The sequence below is a fragment of the Raphanus sativus genome, chromosome 1 (assembly GCF_000801105.2).
Source record: "Raphanus sativus cultivar WK10039 chromosome 1, ASM80110v3, whole genome shotgun sequence".
Taxonomy (NCBI): domain Eukaryota; kingdom Viridiplantae; phylum Streptophyta; class Magnoliopsida; order Brassicales; family Brassicaceae; genus Raphanus; species Raphanus sativus.
The window spans coordinates 20,184,327-20,207,606 of NC_079511.1; the positions used below are offsets into that span (position 1 = coordinate 20,184,327).

Sequence of the window (23,280 nt, forward strand, 5' to 3'; positions counted from 1 at the left end):
TAAGTCTAGGGGTGCACGCGATAGACGGAAGCCTAAAAAATTGACCTTGGTATAATGATATAGTAAACTATCTAGCTGCTGACGTAGAGCCGGGAGCTCTCCAAGGTTATTCAAGGAAGAAGTTCTTCAAAGAAGTTAGAAGATATTATTGGGATGAACCCTACCTATACAAGCACTGTCCCGATGGAATATACAGACAACTTATCACTGAAATTGAAATAAATAATGTTTTATTTCATTGCCATGGATATGACTACACTGGACATTTTGCAACCTTTAAAAAGGTAGCAAAAGTTCTTCAGGCAGATTTCTGGTGGCCAACCATGTTTCGTGAGGCCCATGCTTACATCGCAAAATGCGACAGATGCCAACGGAGAGGGAGAATCAGCAAAAGACATGAAATGGAACAAAAATTTATTCTCGAAGTAGAAGTCTTTGACTGCTGGACAATTGATATCATGGGTCCCTTTCCCTCCTCTTACGGAAATAAGTAGATCTTAGTTGTTGTTGACTATGTGTCTAAATGGGTTGAAGCAATAACTTCTCCAACAAATGATGTCGCAGTAATTGTCAAATTGTTCAAAAGCATCATTTTCCCTAGTTTTGGGGTACTTCGAGTAGTGATCAGTGACGGTGGATCCCTTTTCATAAATAAGATTTTCGATCAACTACTGAAAAAGAATGGAGTTCATCACAGATTTGCCACACCCTACCACCCACAGACAAGCGGACAAGTCGAAATGTCCAATAGACAAATCAAAGAAATCATGGAAAAGACAGTAGGAATCTCCCGAAAGGAATGGTCTAAGAAATTGGACAATGCACTCTGGGCTTACAGAACCGCCTTTAAAACTCCATTAGGGACTACGCCATTTCATTTACTTAATGGAAAAGCTTGTCACCTACCAGTTGAACTTGAACACAAAGCAGCTTGGGCAGTCAAACTGCTAAATTTTGACATTAAGCCAGCTGCTGAAAGACGGCTTATTCAGCTGAACGAACTAGATGAAATCCGACACTTGGCTTATGAGCATTCGGAAATCTACAAAGAAAAGACGAAAGCCTATCATGACAAGAAGATTATTTCTAGGCATTTCGAACCTGACGACCAGGTACTGCTTTATAACTCCTGACTTTCATTGTTTCCCGGAAAACTATGATCTTGTTGGCCAGGACCTTTCACAGTTAAGGAAGTGCGACCTTACGGAGCCGTAAGTTCGATGATAAAGGAAACAAATTCACCGTAAATGGACACATAGTGAAGCATTATTGGGCCAAAGCAGTCATTCCGGATACTGAGCATCTGCGATTGGATATCCCAATTGGAGACTGACCCCTATCAAATAGTCAAGCTCACGACTTAAAATAAGCGTTGAATGGGAGGCAACCCACTAATAAATTTAGGATTTATAATTTTTGGTTTTAATAATTTATAATATAAAAAAATGGATAAGGGATGAAACTGAAAATCGATCGATGCAGCATAGCCTAGATTGATCGATGCGGAGAAATCGAGGCTAACCTAATTAACCTCGACATCCACCTCTTTCTTCCCCACTTCGCACAAGTCACCCGAATAAGAAAAAAACTCTTTTTCTCTCTAGAAACGGAACCGATTCACTCGATTCCTTGCTTCAATCTTCTTTGGTTGGGTTTTGATATGAACATAATCGATCGATTATGATTGGATTGGGTCGATTTAAGTTTTTAGATTTATGGAATAGTTATTAGAACTGATCGATTTATCTTTTGTGTCTTGGATTTTCGATTTGGGTTGAGAAATTTCATGCAGGTTTCATGATGTCGTATCGATTGATACGAGAGTTGTCATATCGATCGACACGAGTGTTCAGAAAATCGATAGATGTCAAAAATGACATATCGATCGATGTCAAGTATTACATATCAATAAATCTCACTTATAGAGCATCGATCGATATTGAGCTTCATCGATTACACTTACTAACTCTACACTTGTGTTTTGTTTGCACATGAGCTCAAGGACAAACCACAGACGGGAGAAACAAGAAAAGAGAACGAAGAGGAAGTTCATTCACCCGAGCACCTCCAGGGCCCCGCCCGAACCACCATTTTCCTCATCTCCTTCTTCATCATCCCCAACACACTCTCCGCCAGACGAGGCAGCACCTTGGCCTCGAAACCCTACCAGACCTATCAGGATCGGGCGGACTTTTCCAGACCCGGCAGCAACGGTCATCAACCACAAGTGCAAACACCGTCGGAGGACGGATTCTTGGGACGCCTACGACAGTTTGTTCTACAACGCATGGCTGTGCGTCGACATTGAGCCCACGCACGTCTTACACGAGACCACCGTGAAGCGATTTGGTTTTCTGCCCGACCTGGAGGATGTTGGGCCCGGATATGGCCCGGTAGCTGATTAGCAAATAGTAGAAGATGATGGTGGGCCACGACAAGCCCATCATAAGTTCAAAGCCTAAAGAGAGCTAAACTAGAGCCGAAGGCTGAAAGCTAAGGATCCTAACTAAAGAGGTCACGACGAAGAGGAAGCTCACGACATAACAAGAAGAAGCGCAGGACCCGGTCAAGGGGAAGCTGTTGCGGATTCCACTTCAAGCGGAGAAGATCTCGGAGGTCAGTTGCAGACAACCTAAAGAAGTCCAAGGCTATAAAAAGAGAAGGTCGAGGACCAAGAAGAGAATCCGATTCAACTCATATTTTACTCTACATTCATCAAAGCATTCTTATCATAATATTCTTGTAATCTTTATAGTCATCAAGAGAAACATCTCTTTGTAACCATTCCTTTACCACATTATCAATACAAATCAAAGTTCATTCATCAAGTTCTTACGGGGTTCAGCCCGCGATAATCTTTCCCTAACCTTTCCTAAACATAAAACCTGATCTAAAATCTAGGTGTGAGTTTTCCCCCTCACAATTGGCGCCGTCTGAGGGGAAGAAACAATCGAATCCCTTACTCTAACTTGAGGATGAATCCTACCGATCAGACAACAACCCCGTCTGACCTTAACCTCCCGATTCAGAGCGATGGCTCACCGAACGACGGAGGCTCTAGTCTTGTAATCACAGAGCCTCAACGTGGCGACCACCGATCTGGGCAACAGCTTCTGGTTGATGCTCGAACGAGCCAAACTACAACTGGAGTTACTAACCCGAGGTCATCAGGTGGAAACACCTTCGGGCTCCCGATTACCGAGAATCCTCAGCAACAAGCCATTCCGAATCAAACGGAGGTTCAGCTCTCTGAGATCCGCCAGATGATGATACAATTGGTAGACAGAGCTCAGGAAAGTGAGCGCACGATGCATCAACTGACTGTACGTCAACAACGATTCGAAGAGATAACTAGATCTCTAAACGCAACAAGACAACCACCGCAACGTCAAGCTCCGGGGGTCATCTTTCATGATCGATTAAACGATCCCTCATTTCCCCGAGCATGTTTAAACTTTTCCCCTGATAGCACTGCCCCGGAAGGACGCGGATCTGCTTTCCAGACACCTCATACTGGAACAGCTCCCGTGTTCAATCCACCTAACGCCAGTGCTATGGGAAATAACATAGCGACAACCAGTTCCACACCCGGTCAGGTCACTGACAGGAGTACTCGTTTACCTCCTCCGTCGCCTGATCCTAGGTCCGGAGCAGGAATATCCTTCCCATCTGGGGGCAGAACGTCAGCTTCGGTTTATCAAATCAGAAGCTCGATCCCGAATGGAGACGGTTATCAAAGGATAGATTCCGATAACCCAAGAAATGCCGAGCGACTTAGCCCACCAACCGCATGGGAGGATGAGCCAACTCGATTCCGTCAGGAACCTGCCCGTCGGGTACCTGCGAACGATCCAAACGTCCTTCCGTTTGAAGGACCTGAAGATATCCGTAGATATATGGAGCGAACTCACGCGGCTCTCCAGAAATTGGGAGCTCAAGTCCATAAAGCTACGAGTTCAGCTCCCGAAATCGATAGCTTACTCGAGGAAACCCGTGGAACTCCATTCACGGACAGAATTGCCAGCTCTCACATAAGAGATACCCGAAAAATCAGAATTCCTGAGTATGATGGGACCTCCGACCCGAAAGCCCATTTGAGAGCTTTCCGATTGGCAATTGTTAAAGCCCATTTCACACAGGAAGAATGTGAAGTAGGTTACTGTAGGACATTCGCCGAAAATTTGGTCGGAACAGCCCTCGAGTGGTTCTCCGGTCTCGAGCCAGCCTCGATAGACAATTTCGATCAATTAACCAACGCCTTTATGAAGCAATACTAAACCCATATCCGGAAGCAAGCCTCTGAGGCCGACCTTTGGAAGGTCAGTCAAGGAATGGGAGACCCATTACGAGTCTACATTGAGAAATTCAGGGCAATAAGGACTAAGCTCTCGAATCCTAACGACCTAATCGCCATCGAGGCCCTCCAACTATCGATGACGCTCTTCATAGAGCCACCAAATACATTACTTTGGAGGAGGAGACAGCTGCACTGGATAAACTCCATAAGAAACCTCAGAATCATTCGAAAGGCGACTCCTCTGAGACTAAGGGACCTCATAAAAAGGGTAACCCTCGAAATAATCAGACTCAGGGAGAACATTCCTACGCAATCGAGGAAGACCAGGAAGAAAAACCTGTTGCAGCAGCAAACAAAACTCCCTGGTCAAAAGGCTTCGATAAAGGCAAACGTTGCTCTTATCACGATCGCGAAGGACACTCAACCGAAGAGTGTTGGGACCTCCAACGCCAGCTGGCAGCTAAATTTGCAGCTGGAGAAATAAAGGGCGTGGACCTTAAAAAGCCACCACCTTATCAGAAAAGAGGTTCCAGGGACACTTCCCCGAAACGCGAGAGGTCACCTGAGAAGGAGACCGATTCGCCACCTCCAGCTCCCAAGAAAAGAGTCGACATTATTCTTGGGAAATTCCCCCAAGGAAAAAGTTTACAAGTCGAAGCTCTCTTGAGCAAACCGCCCCCTCAATCGAGCCCCGACTCGAGGGTGGACTGTATCCTTGGAGGATCAGACATATGTCAAGACTCCGTCAATTCCATTAAGAATCACGTGCGGAAGGCTGTGTCTAACACTGGACCTAAGCCTCCTAACCCTGAATCCAATACTAAGATTTCTTTCTGGGAAAGCGAGACCTCAAACCTTGACAGACCTCACGATGATGCGTTGATCGTCACCCTGAACATCGCAGGATACGAGGTTCCTAAGCTCATGATAGACACAGGGAGCTCTGTCGACCTCATTTTCTATAACACCCTAAAAGGGATGGAAATAGACGACTACGAAATTATTGGCCAAAAAGCTAACCTCGTAGGCTTCTCCGGAGAAACAGCTACCTCATTGGGAACTATCAAGCTCCCAGTCATAGCTGGCGGAATAATGAAAATGACCAACTTAGTAGTCATCGATAGACCTTCCCCGTTCCACGCGATTTTGGGAAGACCCTGGATTCACAAAATGAAGGCAGTAGCCTCAACGTACCATCAGTGCGTAAAATTCCCAACACCCGAAGGGATAGCTACCGTACATGGTAGCCAGAAGATATCCAGGATCTGCTATTTGGGAGGATTCGAAATCCTCAAAAAGTCCCCCCAATAGCAATTACAGATCCAGGAGGGTCGCGAAATGCAACAAAATATTCGAGGTCCCCCCAGGAACCTAACCGAAAAAGTTTGCATCGACGACTCAGATCCTGAAAGACAGGTGAGCATCGGGTCCGAGCTACCTCCTGAGACAAAAGGAGCTCATTGATTTCCTGAAAAGCAATGTCAAAACCTTTGCATGGTCCACCAGTGACATGAAAGGAATAGATCCGAACGTCACCACCCATAAGCTAAAAGTTAACCCTACTTTCAAACCAATCAAACAGAAGCGTCGTAAGCTAGGCCTCGAAAAGGCTCAAGCTGTTAACGATGAAGTTGACCGACTTACGAAAGCTGGGTCCATTCGAGAGGTACATTACCCCGACTGGTTGGCTAACCCAGTAGTGGTAAAGAAGAAAAACGGGAAGTGGAGAATCTGTGTAGACTTCACAGACCTAAACAAAGCTTGTCCTAAAGACAGCTTCCCGTTACCTCACATCGACCGCCTGGTTGAAGCAACAGCTGGCCATCGACTCCTATCCTTCATGGATGCCTTCTCAGGATACAATCAAATCATGATGGATCCTGAGGACCAGGAGAAAACTGCATTCATAACCGAACGAGGAACCTATTGTTATAAGGTTATGCCATTCGGATTAAAGAACGCAGGAGCTATCTATCAGAGGCTAGTAAATAAGATGTTTGCTGGACAACTTGAAAAAACCATGGAGGTCTATATCGACGACATGCTAGTCAAATCCTCAGCTGGAGAAGATCATATCTCCCACTTAAGGGAATGCTTCGATATCCTGAATAAGTACGATATAAAGCTAAATCCCACTAAATGTACTTTCGGGGTACCCTCAGGCGAGTTCCTAGGCTATCTCGTAACCGAAAGAGGCATTGAAGCCAACCCGCAGCAGATAGCAACCTTCCTAGAAATGCCGTCACCTAAGACGACCAGAGAGGTACAGAGATTGACTGGACGAATCGCGGCATTGAATCGATTCATATCCAAGTCCACCGATAAATGCCTCCCATTTTACAAGCTTCTAAGAAATAATAAGAAGTTCTTATGGGACGAGAAATGTGAGGAAGCCTTCAAGCAATTGAAAGCTTACCTCTCCGAACCTCCGATCCTATCTAAACCAGTGATAGGAGAGCCATTGTACCTATATCTCGCTGTATCAACTGCTGCAGTCAGCGGCGTTCTAGTACGAGAGGAACAAAACGAACAAAGACCTGTCTATTACACCAGTAAAAGTTTGATAGACGCCGAAACCAGGTACCCTGCAATGGAAAAACTAGCTCTAGCAGTCGTAACAGCTGCCAGAAAATTGCGACCTTACTTCCAATCGCACTCGATCGTCGTAATGACCTCACAACCATTACGAATGATCTTACACAGCCCCAGCCAGTCAGGGCGATTGGCTAAATGGGCCATAGAGCTCAGCGAATATGATATTGAGTATAGACCTCGAGCAGCAGCGAAAGCTCAGGTCCTTGCCGACTTTATCATTGAGCTAACATCCGAGCAGTTAGACTCCGAAGTGGAGCCTATACGTCGACGGAGCCTCATCAAAACAGGGCTCCGGTATCGGTCTAAGGCTAACTTCTTCAGCAGGAGAAACCATCGAGCAGTCATATAGGCTCGGATTCAGCGCCTCAAACAACGAAGCTGAATATGAAGCACTAATCGCAGGGTTGAAGCTCGCCCTAAGCCTCGGAATCCGAGAGCTAAATGCTTATAGTGATTCACAGCTAGTAGCTAGCCAGTTTCACGGAGAATATGAAACGAGGGACGAAAGAATGGGGGCATATCTCGAAGTCGTCCAGAACCTCACTAGGCAGTTCGACAAATTCGAGCTTACGAGAATCCCACGAGGTGAGAACTCCTCAGCAGATGCGTTGGCTGCTTTAGCTTCCACGTCAGACCCCCTCGTAAAACGAATCATACCCGTAGAAGGAATCGAGAAACCAAGCATCGACATAGCTACTAAAGCTGAGAAAGAGAGCAAACTAACAGCGCAACTCGAAGGTACCTGCCCTGAAACGGTAGCTACCCAGATTTTCACAACATTTTGGTTTCCAAAAACCAGAATATGCAGCGCAAAAAAGCATACCTCCGGGAACACAATCCAAATCACGGAAGATATTCCTCGAAATTCAGACTCCTTAGAGCCTGATCTCGAGAATACCCCCAGGGGCACCAACTCAGACCCAGTCATCTGCAGAGTTAAAACCAGAAGCCGTACAGCTCTCAAAAATTCATCTGGAGGTATTCCTCGGAATCCGGACTCCCTGGAGCCCAATCCTACCAATACCTCCGGGGGCACCACGGCACCAGGTCCCGAACAGGAACCTCCCTCGTCTCTTCATAACAAAGTCGTAGGAAGAGAGGATTGGAGAATTCCAATCACGCAATACATCCTGGAAGGAAAGACTCCACCCAATAAATGGGAAGCTCGAAAGCTCAAAGCATTAAGCGCGAGATATTGCGTAACTGAATCTGTCCTCCTCAAACGAAGCATTTCCGGACCTTACCTAAAATGCGTCCATGGCCTCGTTGCTATGAGACTCATGAAGGAAATGCACGACGGTTCCTGCGGGAACCACTCTGGAGGAAGAGCTCTAGCCATCAGAACAAAAGGCAAGGATATTTCTGGCCTACCATTATTGCAGATTGCGAGGCCTATTCCTCTTCATGCGACAAATGCCAGAGGCATGCACCGATTATACACCAACCTGCGGAAAAGCTATCTAACATATCCGCCCCTTATCCATTTATGAGATGGTCCATGGATATCGTGGGACCACTAGTACCATCAGGAAGTGGGAAAAAGAAGCTACGATTCCTCTTAGTCTTAACGGATTAATTCACGAAATGGATAGAGGCTGAAGCCTTCCAGCAGGTAACCAGGGTCGAGGTCGAGCAATTTGTATGGAAAGATGTCGTGTGTAGACACGGCGTCCCATACGAAATCGTAACTGACAATGGAGGACAATTCATATCCCACGATTTCAAAATATTTTGTGACAAGTGGAATATTCGCCTGACCTTCTCATCACCTCGCCGACCTCAAGGTAACGGACAGGCGGAGGCTGCTAATAAATCAGTATTAGCAAACCTCAAGAAACGCCTCGGAACCCAGAAGGAATTCTGGTCAGAGAAGCTACTTGAAGTACTTTGGGCGTGTCGGACCACCCCACGAAAAGCTACAGAAGAAACTCCTTTCTCCTTAGCATATGGGATGGAAGCTGTCGTTCCAGCTGAAACCATTGCTGGTAGCCTCCGCCGGGAACTCTGTACGTCCAATCCCGCAGCTAATGATCAGCTCCTAACCGACAACCTCGATCTAATCGAGGAAAGACGGGACCGAGCTTTGATTCGCATTCAGAACTATCAGAAAGCAATGGCACGACAGTACAATTCCAAAGTCAGGCTCCGGCAGTTCGCTGTTGGTGACCTAGTACTTAGGAAAGTTTTCGAAGGAACCAAAGAACCAAATGCTGGGAAGTTAGGAACCAACTGGGAAGGTCCCTACCAGATCATCCACGTGGTACGACCTGGCGTTTACAAACTCCAAAAGGTGCGAACTGGGGTACCTGAAATCAGATCGTGGAATGCCACGAATCTTAAGAGATATTATCATTAGGTACCTAAAACTCTTGAACTACGTTAGGCTTGATCCCTTGACTGGGTACGTAGGCAACTCCGTCATGAGTGCAGACCCAACCTCATTTCAAACACTTCGTTCACTACAATCAAAGGGGGCATATGTCTGATTAAAATCACATAGCCCGCGCAGCAAGTGTATGATCGTCGTAATACAGCAATTGTTTGATTACTATGATACCATGTGTCCAATTATCAATAAAGAAATTATTCTCGTTATCTCAATTCTTTAACAAAACAGGTCCCTGCAAACCTGAACCTAAGGTCTTAAAATCCTTAACAATCCTAAAGGTCTTAAAATCCTTCAAAGCAATATCAGGTCTCGACGAACCTGAACCTAAGGTCTTAAAATCCTTCAAAGCAATATCAGATCTCGACGAACCTGAACCTAAGGTCTTAAAATCCTTCAGACAATATCAGGTCTCGACGAACCTGGACCTAAGGTCTTAAAATCCTTACCAAATCTCCAAGGTCTTAAAATCCTTGTCAATTCTCCAAGGTCTTAAAATCCTTATCAAATCTTCGAGGTCTTAAAATCCTCATCAAATCACAAAGGTCTTAAAATCCTTACCAAACCTCAGAAGGTCTTAAAATCCTAAGCAAGTCTCAATGGGTCTTAAAATCCCACAAACAAGTTCAGGTTCCCAAGAACCCCCACCTAAGGTGTCCAGATTAAACTTAGGTTCCTAAACATTCTAAGCTAATCCCGATACTCCAAGAATTCCTCTTAAGAAACTAAAAACGACCAAAGTCTTCCAGACTTATCGTAAGATTCGATTATGATCAAGTTGTCATATTTCATGACTAAAGCTAAAAACTCAAAATGAAACGAAAACCAAGTTTGAAATTAAACAAGGATTTAAAAGCCTCCCCAGGCTAACAAAGATTCGAAGTGCAAACAAATAAATGTTTAAAAGCCTCCTCAGGCTATAAGTCTTGAAAGCAAAAGATAAAGAAGCCCATTGGGCAGAAGTTTTAAAACATGAAGAGCATCAGCTCTTAACCTTCCTTGGATCCAGGATCAGCTTCATCATCCTTATCCTCCTCGATAGGATCATCCTCCTTGACAGGAACCTCTTCTTCAACATCCTGGTCGCCACCTCCCGGAGTCGTCTCAACTGGAACTAAATCAGGAGATACCGAACCCAAGTTAGAACCATATTCTCCAGAAAACGTCGGATTAAACATATTGATCTCGAAAGTACCTGAGCTCTCGGAGAATTGAGGAATGGGGAGCTTGCTAACTGAGAAATCAGAAACTTGAGCCTTCTCGTATGCAGCACCAGCATCCGGGATCAAAACCATCAAACGATGATACTCCTCCTCAGCATTTTCAATCTCCTTAGACAATAAATCCTTCAGAAGCTCGGTGTTTGCCTGAAGCTCCTGAGCATAGATCAGAGCATCAGTCTCTTCCTTTTTCTTGACAAACTTCTCCTTCACAGAGGTCAGGATCTTGTTGTAGGCTTCAGCCACCTCCTTCTTACCTTTCCTGACAGCTAGCTTAACTTCAGCCTCTTTGTTCTGTTGACTAACCTGAGACGAGGCGATCAACTCTTGAACCTGGTGCTCAGCTATCCTGCGAGCAGCATCTAACTCATTGATCTTCCTATTCTTCACCCGAATATCGATGGCCTGACTTTCGATCTTCCATTGTTGAGTATCAGCCTTCAAACCGAGCCTCCCGACCTCAGCTTCAAGCTCAGAAACTCGAGCACGAGCCAGGTCGAGCTCCATCTTGGTAGTCTTGAACAACTCAGTAGCCTGAGCTAAGTCTCCAGCGCTAGGAGCACCATGCACGGTCTCTTCAAACCTCAGCTGAGCCCTGTTGATGGCTCCAGCTAGCTAAAACAAAAAAAATATATATATATACGTTTTAAACAAAAAAAAAAATTCTTTTGGATTGATAGCGAACCAGGAAGTAACAGGACTACGTACCTGACCCACGTGGTGAGCTATCTCAACGTACTCTTCCTTGTTGGTCATACCATTGATTGAAGGCATGGAGCATCCTACCATCTTCATATGCCTCATGATGGTTGCCAAACCCCAAGGATCATCCAATATCGATCCCGGCTTGGAATGGGAGAAGTTCCAACCCACGGTCCCTCCCCGCGAAGATGAGGAGGAACATCTGGCGGGTCTATCTCCCAAATCGGTCCGAGACCTCTTGTTTCTCGGAGGTTCGACCTCGAAAGGGTCTCTAGCAGCTTGAGGGTTAGCTTCAACTGTCGGAACCTCAGGACAGGGAACAACATCTTGAGCTTTGGGCTCAACTGGGTTAACATCCTTAGCAGGGACAGAGGTCCCGTCATCAAGGACCTCCTTCAATGAGCTGAGGAAGGCACCTCCTTGGGTCTTATCGCTGCCTCGCGAAGCGCTGGCAGCTGCAGCAGGCTTGTTCCTGGAACGGAAAGAAGGCCTCATCTTAGGAGCTTGAGTCTTTTCAGTTTCGGAAGTACTAGCTCCAGTCGAAAGATCTACCACGAAAGGACCTTCAGAAACTAAACAATGGAAAGCTTGTTAGTTATCTCTGAAAGCAAATCTAGAAATAATAATAATAAGCAAAATCCGAAAATTACCTTCTAAATCTTCAGCAGGAATCGGGTCAGGGAACCTGGCGTTGTACCGATCCGGGAACCTAGCTGATTCAATGCGAGAAGAGGCAAAAGATGCCCAGGTATTGGAGCTTTGATTTAGCTTTCGGAAAAGAGCCCTAGACAGCTTCTCAGTAAGCTTAGGAGGATCCTCAATATCTGCACATGAAAACGAGGGTTCAGCGAATAATACTAATTAGAAACAAGGAAGGCACGATCCTAAAAAGTCCTAACCAGATATATCGGACCAAACAACAGAGAGAGCACGACCCACGAGAACCGTCGTGGGGTCGATCTTGACATAGAAATATTTCTTCCTCCAATCATCATCACTACCGGAAGACTTGAAAAGACCAAGCCTAGGACGACAAGGAAGATAGTAGGTACCGCTACCACCATCTTTGCTAGAACTCTCCTTGATCGTGTAAAGGCTCATTAGCTCGGTCAGTCCAACAGCGATCCCCTCCTCCTTAGCCCTGGTGATGAAACCATTTATCACCCGGATAGCTGAGGGACAAAGCTGAGAAAGGGCTAGTTGGTAATGATCAAGAAGATCTAACAGGAGATCTGGAAGTGGGAACCGGAGGTGGCATTTCGAGATATACTTCTCGTGAATGCAGAACCAACCTTCCGGGGCGGTTTCAGGGGTCTCGTCGGAGGAACAAGCCCTGGCCAACTCCTTTTGACCATAAGCTTGAACCATGAGGTTAACGACCTCCTGAATCTTCAACGAAGAAGGCGAGTGAGGGCCTAGAGAGGTGCTCCCGCCAGAGGCTTCCTTCTTTTTCACCCGCTTGGAGACCCTCCCCGCGATTGAGTCTTTGACTTCTTTCTTGTCTCTTTTCATTTTCTCACCGATCTCTTGCTTAACCTTCATTAAACGCTTCCCGGAGACGGAGATTCCGGTCTCACCGGAGCCTTCTTTCGGAGGATCCATTTAAAAGAGGGGTAAGGAGAATCGAAAGGATTGAAAGAGGGAAAGGTGGAATAAACTAGCTAGATCTCTTAAGAACTAAGGATTCTAGGAAGTTCGCAGAGGATCAATGGTGAATCGAAGGATGAAAGTAAAAAAAAAAAAAAGGACAAGCGTAGTAAAATAAAGGAGTGGAGGAGAAGTTACCTTGAAAACCGAGTGGAGGCGTGGAGAATGTGGACAGTGGCAGTTAATGCTAGCTGCTTTATATCTTGTCAAGTCTCGAGAATCGGAGTAAATATTTCAAAACTTCTCTCATCTGAGTCGTTGATTTCGTCAAAAGAAATCTCAACCGTCGATTCAAATAAATAATATCTTCGTTGAACGAAGTTAGTAATCATTATCTCAACAGAAAAGATTGAGGTTCAGCGGCTAGGTTAAGCTCCCGAGTAAGAAATCTTATCTCGAAAGCTGGGGGCAACTGTTGGGCCCGGATATGGCCCGGTAGCTGATTAGCAAACAGTAGAAGATGATGGTGGGCCACGACAAGCCCATCATAAGTTCAAAGCCTAAAGAGAGCTAAACTAGAGCCGAAGGCTGAAAGCTAAGGATCCTAACTAAAGAGGTCACGACGAAGAGGAAGCTCACGACATAACAAGAAGAAGCGCAGGACCCGGTCAAGGGGAAGCTGTTGCGGATTCCACCTCAAGCGGAGAAGATCTCGGAGGTCAGTTGCAGACAACCTAAAGAAGTCCAAGGCTATAAAAAGAGAAGGTCGAGGACCAAGAAGAGAATCCGATTCAACTCATATTTTACTCTACATTCATCAAAGCATTCTTATCATAATATTCTTGTAATCTTTATAGTCATCAAGAGAAACATCTCTTTGTAACCATTCCTTTACCACATTATCAATACAAATCAAAGTTCATTCATCAAGTTCTTACGGGGTTCAGCCCGCGATAATCTTTCCCTAACCTTTCCTAAACATAAAACCTGATCTAAAATCTAGGTGTGAGTTTCCCCCTCACAGAGGAGATGATCAGGCAGCTCGGGTTCGGCACCATGGCCACACGCCCCTACATCCTCTACCCTGTTGGGGACAAAAACGGTTATCTCGAAATCAACGGCTAAGTCTATTTGTCATACGAAAAACCCTCCGAAAAACGAACACGAACACCCGTAAACCGAAGGAACCGAGCAGCCGACCCCGGGCGGCTAGCCCCCGTGCTGGCCGTGGCCGCCGGCGGCTAGCGCCCGTGCCGGCCGTGGCCGCCGGGCGGCTAGCCCCCGTGCTGGCCGTAGCCGCCGGCGGCTAGCACCCGTGCCGGCCGTGGCCTCCGGCGGCTAGCCCCCGTGCCGGCCGTGGCCTCCGGGCGGCTAGCCCCCGTGCTGGCCGTAGCCGCCGTCGGCTAGCGCCCGTGTCGGCCGTGGCCTCCGGGCGGCTAGCCCCCGTGCTGGCCGTAGCCGCCGCCGGCTAGCGCCTGTGATGGCCGTGGCCGCCGGGCGGCTAGCCCCGTGCTGGCTCGGGTCTTCGGACAACAATCTCCGGTACACAAGTCCCAGGCCCCAGCCGTCAGAAGTCTGTACTTCGAGTCTTTCCCAAGTCCTCGCGGGACGAATCATTGAGATTCCGCGTACGAAACTCCGGTTCTTACTCCAAACTAAGACCGTCGGAAACACTTCGGAAACTCGTAAGATATCAACGGGAACGAAGATCTTAAATTCTTCGTACGAAACAGCGATGGTTATCTTACGACACCACTCATCTCAACTCTACGAACGAATGAAGAACTTCCGAAGAGATCGTAGAAAACAACGGAAGTCCTAGAGACGGCCTGAAAGGGACCAAACGCGATCGGACATTCCGTTTACGATTATCTGAGATAGATACGACGATTTACGTTTATCTTTACGTAACAAGATAAATGCTAAATTTCCGGAAGGATAAATGTCAAGTTTCCCGAAGATAAATGTCAAGTTTCCCGATAAACATGGAGGCCGACGAAAATGGAAAAAAGCCCGCCTTGCGGCCCATAAGGAGAATAGACCGTCATAAGAAGGAGTATATAAAGGAGCTTTGGGAGAGGAAGAAGAGGAGAAAAAAATCGCTAAGAGAGAGAGCAAATCCGAAACCTAGGGACTTAGAGAATTCCTGCTAGCTTAGGACTTAGGAGTTTAGACTAGCGGAGCAAGACTTAGAACGTTTTGTCTCCTATATTTCCGTCGTTTTCCGCTTCAGCGTTTCTCTACTTCCCTTTTTTTCGGAAGAATATTGTATTCAACTTATCATCTATTTAATAAAACGCCTTAGTGCAATTATTCCGCTACGTTGCTTTATTCTATCAATTTCTTTTGGTTGTCGCAGAGAATCCGAGCCTTCAGGGAAAACTAGGTTTACTTAGTTTTCCTTCGATTTATTTGACTAAAATCGACAGTGCACATTTCGGTTCCCACAGTTTGGCGCTAGAAGGAGGGGGGGGGGTCGGATTCACTTACTCAAAAACCTACGATTGGTAACAACAGCATGGCCACATCACCTGTCCGCAACATCGTGTCATTCGGGGACAGAGCAACGGCTGGTCAAGCCAAACCTCACGACGAACTCCTCGTTATCAGACTAACGATCCAGGACATCGACGTAGCAAGAATATTGGTCGATACCGGATGCTCGACAAATATTATATATAAAAACACTCTCGAGAGGATGGGAATCGACCTAAGCGCTATCACGGACGATCCCAATCCAATAATCGGACTCTCAGGAAACATCACAATGACCCTCGGCTCAGTCGATCTCTCGGTCAGAGCCGGGAGCGTCACGAAGATGGTGGAATTTTTGGTAGTCGACGGTCCAGTAGCATATAACGCGATCGTCGGGACTCCGTGGTTAAACTCCATGCGAGCAATCCCCTCGACTTTCCATCTGTGCCTCAAATTTCCGACCCTCCTCGGAGTTGAAACAATACAAGGAGATAGTAAAGCGCCGCAAGTCTGCTTGGCCGCTGGGTTAAAACGAAAAACTCTGAGCCCGAAACTAACCCAAAAAAGCAAGCAACCCACGAACCAGCATCGCAGGACCCTCCAGAAATCTTCTGGCAATCGCAAAGAGCTGAAGCCCTAGAAGGAAAACGTGAGCCCACTTGCGGACCAGTCCGCGATCCGTTGAAAGCAGAACTCATCGCATGTCTCAAGAAGAACCTTAACACGTTCGCTTGGGCTGCGGAAGATATGCCGGGAATCGACATCAACATAACATGTCACGAACTCAACATCGATCCAACTCATAAACCCGTAAAACAAAAGAGGCGAAAGCTAGGCCCCGAACAGGCAACTGCGGTTAATGAGGAAGTCGAAAGACTCCTCAAAGTTGGATCAATAACAGAAGTAAGATATCCCGACTGGCTCGCCAATCCCGTCGTCGTCAAGAAGAAGAACGGGAAATGGCGAGTGTGCGTCGACTTTACTGATCTCAACAAAGCATGCCCGAAGGATTGTTTTCCGCTTCCGCACATCGACCGTCTGGTCGAGGCAACCGCAGGAAACAAACTCCTATCGTTCATGGACGCGTTCTCCGGTTACAATCAAATCATGATGAATCCCGAAGACCGCGAGAAGACAGCATTCATTACCGACCGAGGGACCTATTGCTACAAAGTGATGCCTTTCGGTCTTAAGAACGCCGGCGCCACGTATCAGCGGCTCGTCAATCGGATGTTTGCCGAGCAACGCGGAAAAACCATGGAGGTGTATATCGACCATATGTTGGTAAAATCTCTTGACGAACGCGACCACGTAGTCCACCTAGAGGAATGCTTTGAGAGATTGAACCAGCACAACATGAAACTCAATCCAGCAAAATGCAGATTCGCTGTGGCATCGGGAGAATTTCTCGGGTACCTCGTAACATTCCGCGGAATAGAGGCCAATCCGAAACAAATCAACGCACTGATAGAAATGGCCTCCCGAGAACCAAGCGGGAAGTCCGAAGGCTGACCGGACGAGTCACGGCCTTAATACCGATTCATCTCGCGCTCCACGGATAAATGTCTCCCATTCTACGAAACCTTGAAGGGGAACAAAAAGTTCGAGTGGTCAGAAGATTGCGAGAAATCTTTCCAACAGCTGAAGCAGTATCTGGCCACCCCTCCTATCCTCGCAAAACCCGTAGTCAGAGAGCCCTTGTTCCTCTACATCGCAGTATCCGCATCAGCAGTCAGTGGCGTCCTGATTCAAGAAGAATTCGGAGAACAGAAACCGGTCTTCTACATTAGTAAAAAATTACTAGATGCCGAAACTCGGTATCCGATAATGGAAAAATTGGCACTCGCTGTCATAAGTTCGGCGAGAAAACTTAGACCGTATTTCCAATCTCATACCATCGTGGTACTTACCACTTTTCCGTTACGGACGATTCTACACAGTCCAAGCCAGTCTGGTAGACTCGCAAAGTGGGCGATTGAACTAAGCGAGTACGATATCGAATATCGTCCAAAAACCTGCACGAAATCGCAGGTACTCGCAGACTTCTTGGTAGAATTACCCGCGACGGACTTAACTAACGAGGATCCTGGTTCAACATGGGATCTCCATGTCGATGGATCCTCGTCCAAGCAAGGATCCGGAATCGGGGTCCGACTCACTTCGCCGACAGGAGAAATCCTCGAGCAATCGTTCCGCTTGGATTTTCATGCATCAAACAACGAAGCAGAATATGAGGCGCTAATTGCGGGCCTACGACTGGCCCATGGGCTGAAGATTCGAAATATTCACGCTTACTGCGACTCTCAGTTAGTCGCAAACCAATTCAGCGGAGAATACGAAGCAAGGGATGAAAGGATGAACGCATATTTGAAGGTCGTCCAAGACTTGGCCCACGACTTTCAGCAATTTGCGCTAACCAGGATTTCCCGCCCGGAAAACGTCCAAGCTGACGCTTTAGCCGCTCTCGCCTCAAGCTCGGATCCAGGGCTTAAAAGAATAATTCCCGTCGAATTCATAGAGCATCCGAGCATCGGACCGCCGGTAATCGCCAACCTGATCAGAACACAGATCGAAGGCGCGGAAGAAAACGAAGACCAACCGGAAGACGACGCAGACCAAACAGACTATGGCTGCGACACTCCCTGGCTAGAACCTATCAGAACCTACATCGTAGATGGTACCCTACCCGCGGAGAAATGGGCAGCCCGGAAAATAAAAATTCAGGCAGCGCGATACGTAACCGTGGAAGGCAAAATCTACAAATGGCGATTCTCCGGACCTCTCATGACTTGCGCGGAAGGAGAAAAGGCGAGAAAAATCATGGAAGAGGTTCATTCCGGATCGTGCGGAAACCACTCCGGCGGAAGGTCTCTCGCAACAAAAATAAAACGCCACGGATTCTACTGGCCAACTATGGTAAAGGATTGCGAGAAGTTCGCTCGGAAATGCGAGAAGTGTCAGCGGCACGCTCCGACAATTCATCAGCCCGCCGAAATCCTCTCTTCTATCTCATCTCCGTACCCTTTCATGCGATGGTCAATGGACATCGTCGGACCGCTACACAAATCGAAACAAAAACGTTTCCTGCTGGTCCTCACAGATTTCTTTTCGAAATGGGTGGAAGCAGAATCCTACGCAAGTATCAAAGACGTGCAAGTCGAGAACTTCGTCTGGAAAAACATCATAACCAGACACGGTGTCCCATACGAAATCGTAACGGACAACGGGTCTCAGTTTATTTCCACACGATTCGAGGCATTCTGCGAAAAATGGAAAATACGACTTAACAAGTCTACTCCCAGATACCCGCAGTGCAACGGACAGGCTGAAACCATAAACAAAACCGTCCTAGACGGATTGAAAAAACGCTTGGAAGCCAAAAAGGGACGATGGGCAGAAGAACTCGAAGGGGTCCTTTGGTCTCATCGAACCACTCCAAGACGAGCAACGGGGGAAACTCCGTTCGCTCTCGTTTACGGAGCAGAATGCATGATTCCGGCGGAGGTAGAATTCTCCGGCGTACGGGGAGATTTCTTCCCGAACGGGAAGACCTGAACAATGCCATGCTGCTGGATAATCTTGACCTCATCAATGAGCGTCTTGCGAAAAGTCTTCCAAAACACTGCCGAACGAAACGCAGGAAAACTGGGGGCAAACTGGGAAGGACCATACAAAATCATAAAAGTCGTCCGACCAGGTTCGTATCAAATCGCAAACATGCAAGACGTAAAAATCCCGAGAACTTGGAATGCGATGCATCTCAAGAAATACTACCACTAGAACGTAAACGTGGACAACAGAACTACGAGATGGCTTGATCCTCGAAAGAGGTACGTAGGCAACTCGCCAACCGGTGGGTTCAGCTATCCCCCCGATTTAAAAGGGGGAGAGTGGGGTGCGTACACTCGCACGCTCCCACAATTTTCGAAAAAAAAACTGAACTTTCGAAAACTTTCCACAATCAATTCGCCTAACGGCCTTAACAATGAATCCAGTATCCACCAAACAAACCATAAAACTATCGCCCGGAAACATTCCGCGATTTCTAAAAGCCCATAGTCCTTTATGGCATAAGAAAAACAAACTTCAAAGCACTGCGAGACGTCGCTTCGTGCCCGAACATCCGTTTTTCGATTAAAACCTTCATACGCCTTCTAAACGGCATCATATCGTTGTTGCTGATCACAACAAACGAACTCTAACGTCCTAAACAGACAAGCCACCTAAGGGTAGGCTCTTTTACATCCGACAAGGATCCCATAGCGCGCTATACAAAAAATCCAAATTTGGTTCAGCACTTCGTAAAGGAAGTAGCTCGATTCGTGCCCATACAAATCATATAAGCCGATACCACTTCGCGGATTTTAAAACGGTACGAATCAGGTTAAAATCACAAACAGGCAAAACGAAAGCCGATTTGTCATCGCACAGCCTCAGTCTGAGAGTAAACCTAGGTCTTGCCCTAAACCCAGCCTTGCTGGTATCTTAAACATCTCATAGGCAAAGCGTCAACGACGCGAGATCCCAAAACTTGTCTCTTCACTCAAGTCTATACGTTTCCACGAATTTTCGCGTAAATCGTAAACCGCAGGAAAATCTCGCTTTGTACAAACTACGGATACGGTGATCGTCAGGGAGGCAGGAATGAGACGACAACTCACACCCTGCCCCTCTAACTTCGACAAACAGAAGTTCTAAACGCAAAATATTTTATAAACGCATACCGCGAGTTCAATACAACGCCCTAAAAAGGGCAGGGATTCAAAGCCACCAACGGCCAGTCCCGAAATCATACATAATGGCCAACCAACGGCCGAAATACAATCAAAATAAAAATCCCCTCAGGGATTGATCAACCTAGGCGTCCTCCGGAACACCGCCTTCATCCTCCGACTCACCCGAAGCAGGAACAGCCTCGCCATCGCCCTCGCCGACCTCCTCACCGCCCTTGTCCGCAACGATTCCAGCATCCTGGACCTCTGGAATTTCCGAACTCGGGACCAGGGTACCCGAGGATGACGGGCCGGCAAGCTCCGTCGCAGTGCAAGCTCCCATCTCCTCGAAGCGCTGAATCCGCCTCTTAAGACGTCGAACTTCCGAGGACTTGCTCTTCTTCTCCTCCTTCGCCTTGAGCAGCGAGCTCACAGTCTTTCCCAGATCACGCTCGAGATCGCTGATCCTAGCTTCGAGCGTCGACGTCTGGGCAGCATGAGTGCTCTCAATCGATTGAAGCACAGCCTCGGTGCGCTTCAAAGTTTCCCGCGACGAATCCAGCTCCTTGGACAAACGTGTGACCTCCAGTCCGCAATCGCCAAGCATCCCGTGATCAACGACACAAACTGATCACACGAGAGAAGGTGAGAATCAAGGAGTCAACAAAAGAAAGGGGGTTTCACGAAATACCTTGGAGCGATGTTGCGATAGTTTCGCCGAAACCTCGCCTTCCTCACTCTTAGTACACCTTTTCCTCTTCGCTGATCCGGCAGCCCCAGCTCTTGAACGTCCCTTCGATGGTGGAACAGCGTTGGACGCGGGAAGTCCCAAGACGATCTCCCTCTTCTTTTCTGGAGGAGGAGGCATGACTTCCACCGCATCCTCCGAAACCACTATCGGCGCGAAAGGGGAGCCCTCAGGGCGAGCCTGGACATCGGGTGCTTGCTCCGGAACGACAATTTCTCCAGCAGGCAAAGGGACATCGGATCCAGAGGCTGGAATTGTAGAGATCGGGACTGGAGTAACAACGGGTCCAAGAGCCAGAACCGCGGGATCCGGAGTTAAAGCGACATCGGATCCGAGAGTCGGAGCCACAGAAGTCGGAACGGAAGTAGCACTAGGACCTGCCACGCTAGACTCCATCTCAGCACGGCGTCGCTCCATCTTGTCCTGAAAAGAACTGAACCCCTCGATGAATGTCTGCGTAAGGGCAGGAGCATCCTACACCGGAATCTTTCTTTTCATTTAGAGAGGAAGCCATATTTTCTGAAATTTGAGAAGAGGAGAGTGAGTGAAAAATGAGAGGGGAATGGGGTGCTACTTATAAGAAATCAAAGGTGGTAGAGTTTTTCGGAATAAAATATTCCTAGCCGAAAATTTTGATTTTCAAATCTTCCGCACACAAAATCGCTCCCGCATCTTGCATGCTGGGGGGCTAACTGTTGGGGTCAAAAACGGTTATCTCGAAATCAACGGCTAAGTCTATTTGTCATACAAAAAACCCTCCGAAAAACGAACACGAACACCCGTAAACCGAAGGAACCGAGCAGCCGACCCCGGCCTTGGCCGTAGCCGCCGGGCGGCTAGCCCCCGTGCTGGCCGTGGCCGCCGGCGGCTAGCGCCCGTGCTGGCCGTGGCCGCCGGGCGGCTAGCCCTTGTGCTGGCCGTAGCCGCCGGCGGCTGCCCCCGTGCTGGCCGTAGCCGCCGGCGGCTGCCCCCGTGCTGGCCGTAGCCGCCGCCGGCTAGCGCCCGTGCCGGCCGTGGCCACCGGGCGGCTAGCCCCGTGCTGGCCGTGGCCGCCGGCCGTGGCCTCCGGGCGGCTAGCCCCCGTGCTGGCCGTAGCCGCCGGCGGCTAGCGCCCGTGCTGGCCGTGGCCGCCGGGCGGCTAGCCCCGTGCTGGCCGTAGCCGCCGGCGGCTAGCGCCCGTGATGGCCGTGGCTGCCGGGCGGCTAGCCCCGTGCTGGCTCGGGTCTTCGGACAACAATCTCCGGTACACAAGTCCAAGGCCCCGGCCGTCAGAAGTCTGTACTTCGAGTCTTTCCCAAGTCCTCGCAGGACGAATCATTGAGATTCCGCGTACGAAACTCCGGTTCTTACTCCAAACTAAGACCGTCGGAAACACTTCGGAAACTCGTAAGATATCAACGGGAAGGAAGATCTTAAATTCTTCGTACGAAACAGCGATGGTTATCTTAAGACACCACTCATCTCAACTTTACGAACGAATGAAGAACTTCCGAAGAGATCGTAGAAAACAACGGAAGTTCTAGAGACGGCCTGAAAGGGACCAAACGCGATCGGACAGTCTGTTACGATTATCTGAGATAGATACGACGATTTACGTTTATCTTTACGTAACAAGATAATTGCTAAATTTCCGGAAGGATAAATGTCAAGTTTCCCGAATATAAATGTCAAGTTTCCCGATAAACATGGAGGCCGACGAAAATGGAAAAAAGCCCGCCTTGCGGCCCAGAAGGAGAATAGACCGTCATAAGAAGGAGTATATAAAGGAGCTTTGGGAGAGGAAGAAGAGGAGAAAAAAATCATTAAGAGAGAGAGCAAATCCGAAACCTAGGGACTTAGAGAATTCCTGCTAGCTTAGGACTTAGGAGTTTAGACTAGCGGAGCAAGACTTAGAACGTTTTGTCTCCTATATTTCCGTCGTTTTCCGCTTCAGCGTTTCTCTACTTCCCTTTTTCGGAAGAATATTGTATTCAACTTATCATCTATTTAATAAAATGCCTTAGTGCAATTCTTCCGCTACGTTGCTTTATTCTATCAATTTCTTTTGGTTGTCGCAGAGAATCCGAGCCTTCAGGGAAAACTAGGTTTACTTAGTTTTCCTTCGATTTATTTGACTAAAATCGACAGTGCGAATTTCGGTTCCCACATACCCCAATCTGGTCAGGCAGTTCATTGCTACCGCTCACCTCTCCTATACCAAGACGACTGGCCGAGTCGCATGTGACGGCATCCTCTCCTTCTTCTCCAGAGGCATCAGATACCAGATCTCCATCTCTAACCTCTGCGAGATCTACGGGTTCGACACCGCGGCTGCCACCATCAGCGTCCCTGAGTTCCCGAGACTCGGTGATTTCTGGGACATTATTAGCACAGCCAGGTGGAGCACCCAGGTCACCTAGACTGACATCTACCACCCGACCTTGCGCTACTTCATGAGGGTATTTGTCAGCATATTGTTGTGCAAGATGGAGCCCAATAAGGTGCGGATAGACGAGCTTACACTGTTATTCATTGCGGTGAACGGGTTGGTCGACCTGACCCATTTGGACCCGAATGCT

The 23,280-nt window shown here is 47.7% G+C and overlaps 2 protein-coding genes across 2 annotated transcripts; one reads left to right on the top strand and one right to left on the bottom strand.

Annotated features, from left to right (window-relative positions):
• The first annotated feature begins 767 nt into the window (after window positions 1-767).
• Window positions 768-1,215, top strand: LOC130497516 (uncharacterized). The gene is made up of 2 exons (XM_056990385.1): window positions 768-1,112; window positions 1,174-1,215. The coding sequence occupies exons 1-2, from the start codon at window positions 768-770 to the stop codon at window positions 1,213-1,215; spliced, it is 387 nt and encodes a 128-aa protein (XP_056846365.1).
• A 9,052-nt stretch (window positions 1,216-10,267) lies between these two features.
• LOC108847387 (uncharacterized protein At3g60930, chloroplastic-like) lies at window positions 10,268-12,802 on the bottom strand. Its single transcript, XM_018620620.2, has 4 exons — window positions 12,100-12,802; window positions 11,851-12,024; window positions 11,207-11,772; window positions 10,268-11,113 (listed from the first exon to the last, which is right to left on the bottom strand). The coding sequence occupies exons 1-4, from the start codon at window positions 12,800-12,802 to the stop codon at window positions 10,268-10,270; spliced, it is 2,289 nt and encodes a 762-aa protein (XP_018476122.2).
• Window positions 12,803-23,280: the final 10,478 nt, after the last annotated feature.

Coding starts and splice junctions, on each gene's coding strand:
- LOC130497516 (XM_056990385.1), top strand. CDS start 768: ATGGAAAAGACAGTAGGAATCTCCCGAAAGGAATGGTCTAAGAAATTG. Junction 1,113..1,173: donor ATTTCGAACCTGACGACCAG/GTACTGCTTTAT, acceptor CTTGTTGGCCAG/GACCTTTCACAGTTAAGGAA.
- LOC108847387 (XM_018620620.2), bottom strand. CDS start 12,802: ATGGATCCTCCGAAAGAAGGCTCCGGTGAGACCGGAATCTCCGTCTCC. Junction 12,025..12,099: donor TGTTTGGTCCGATATATCTG/GTTAGGACTTTT, acceptor TTTCATGTGCAG/ATATTGAGGATCCTCCTAAG. Junction 11,773..11,850: donor TCCTGCTGAAGATTTAGAAG/GTAATTTTCGGA, acceptor TCCATTGTTTAG/TTTCTGAAGGTCCTTTCGTG.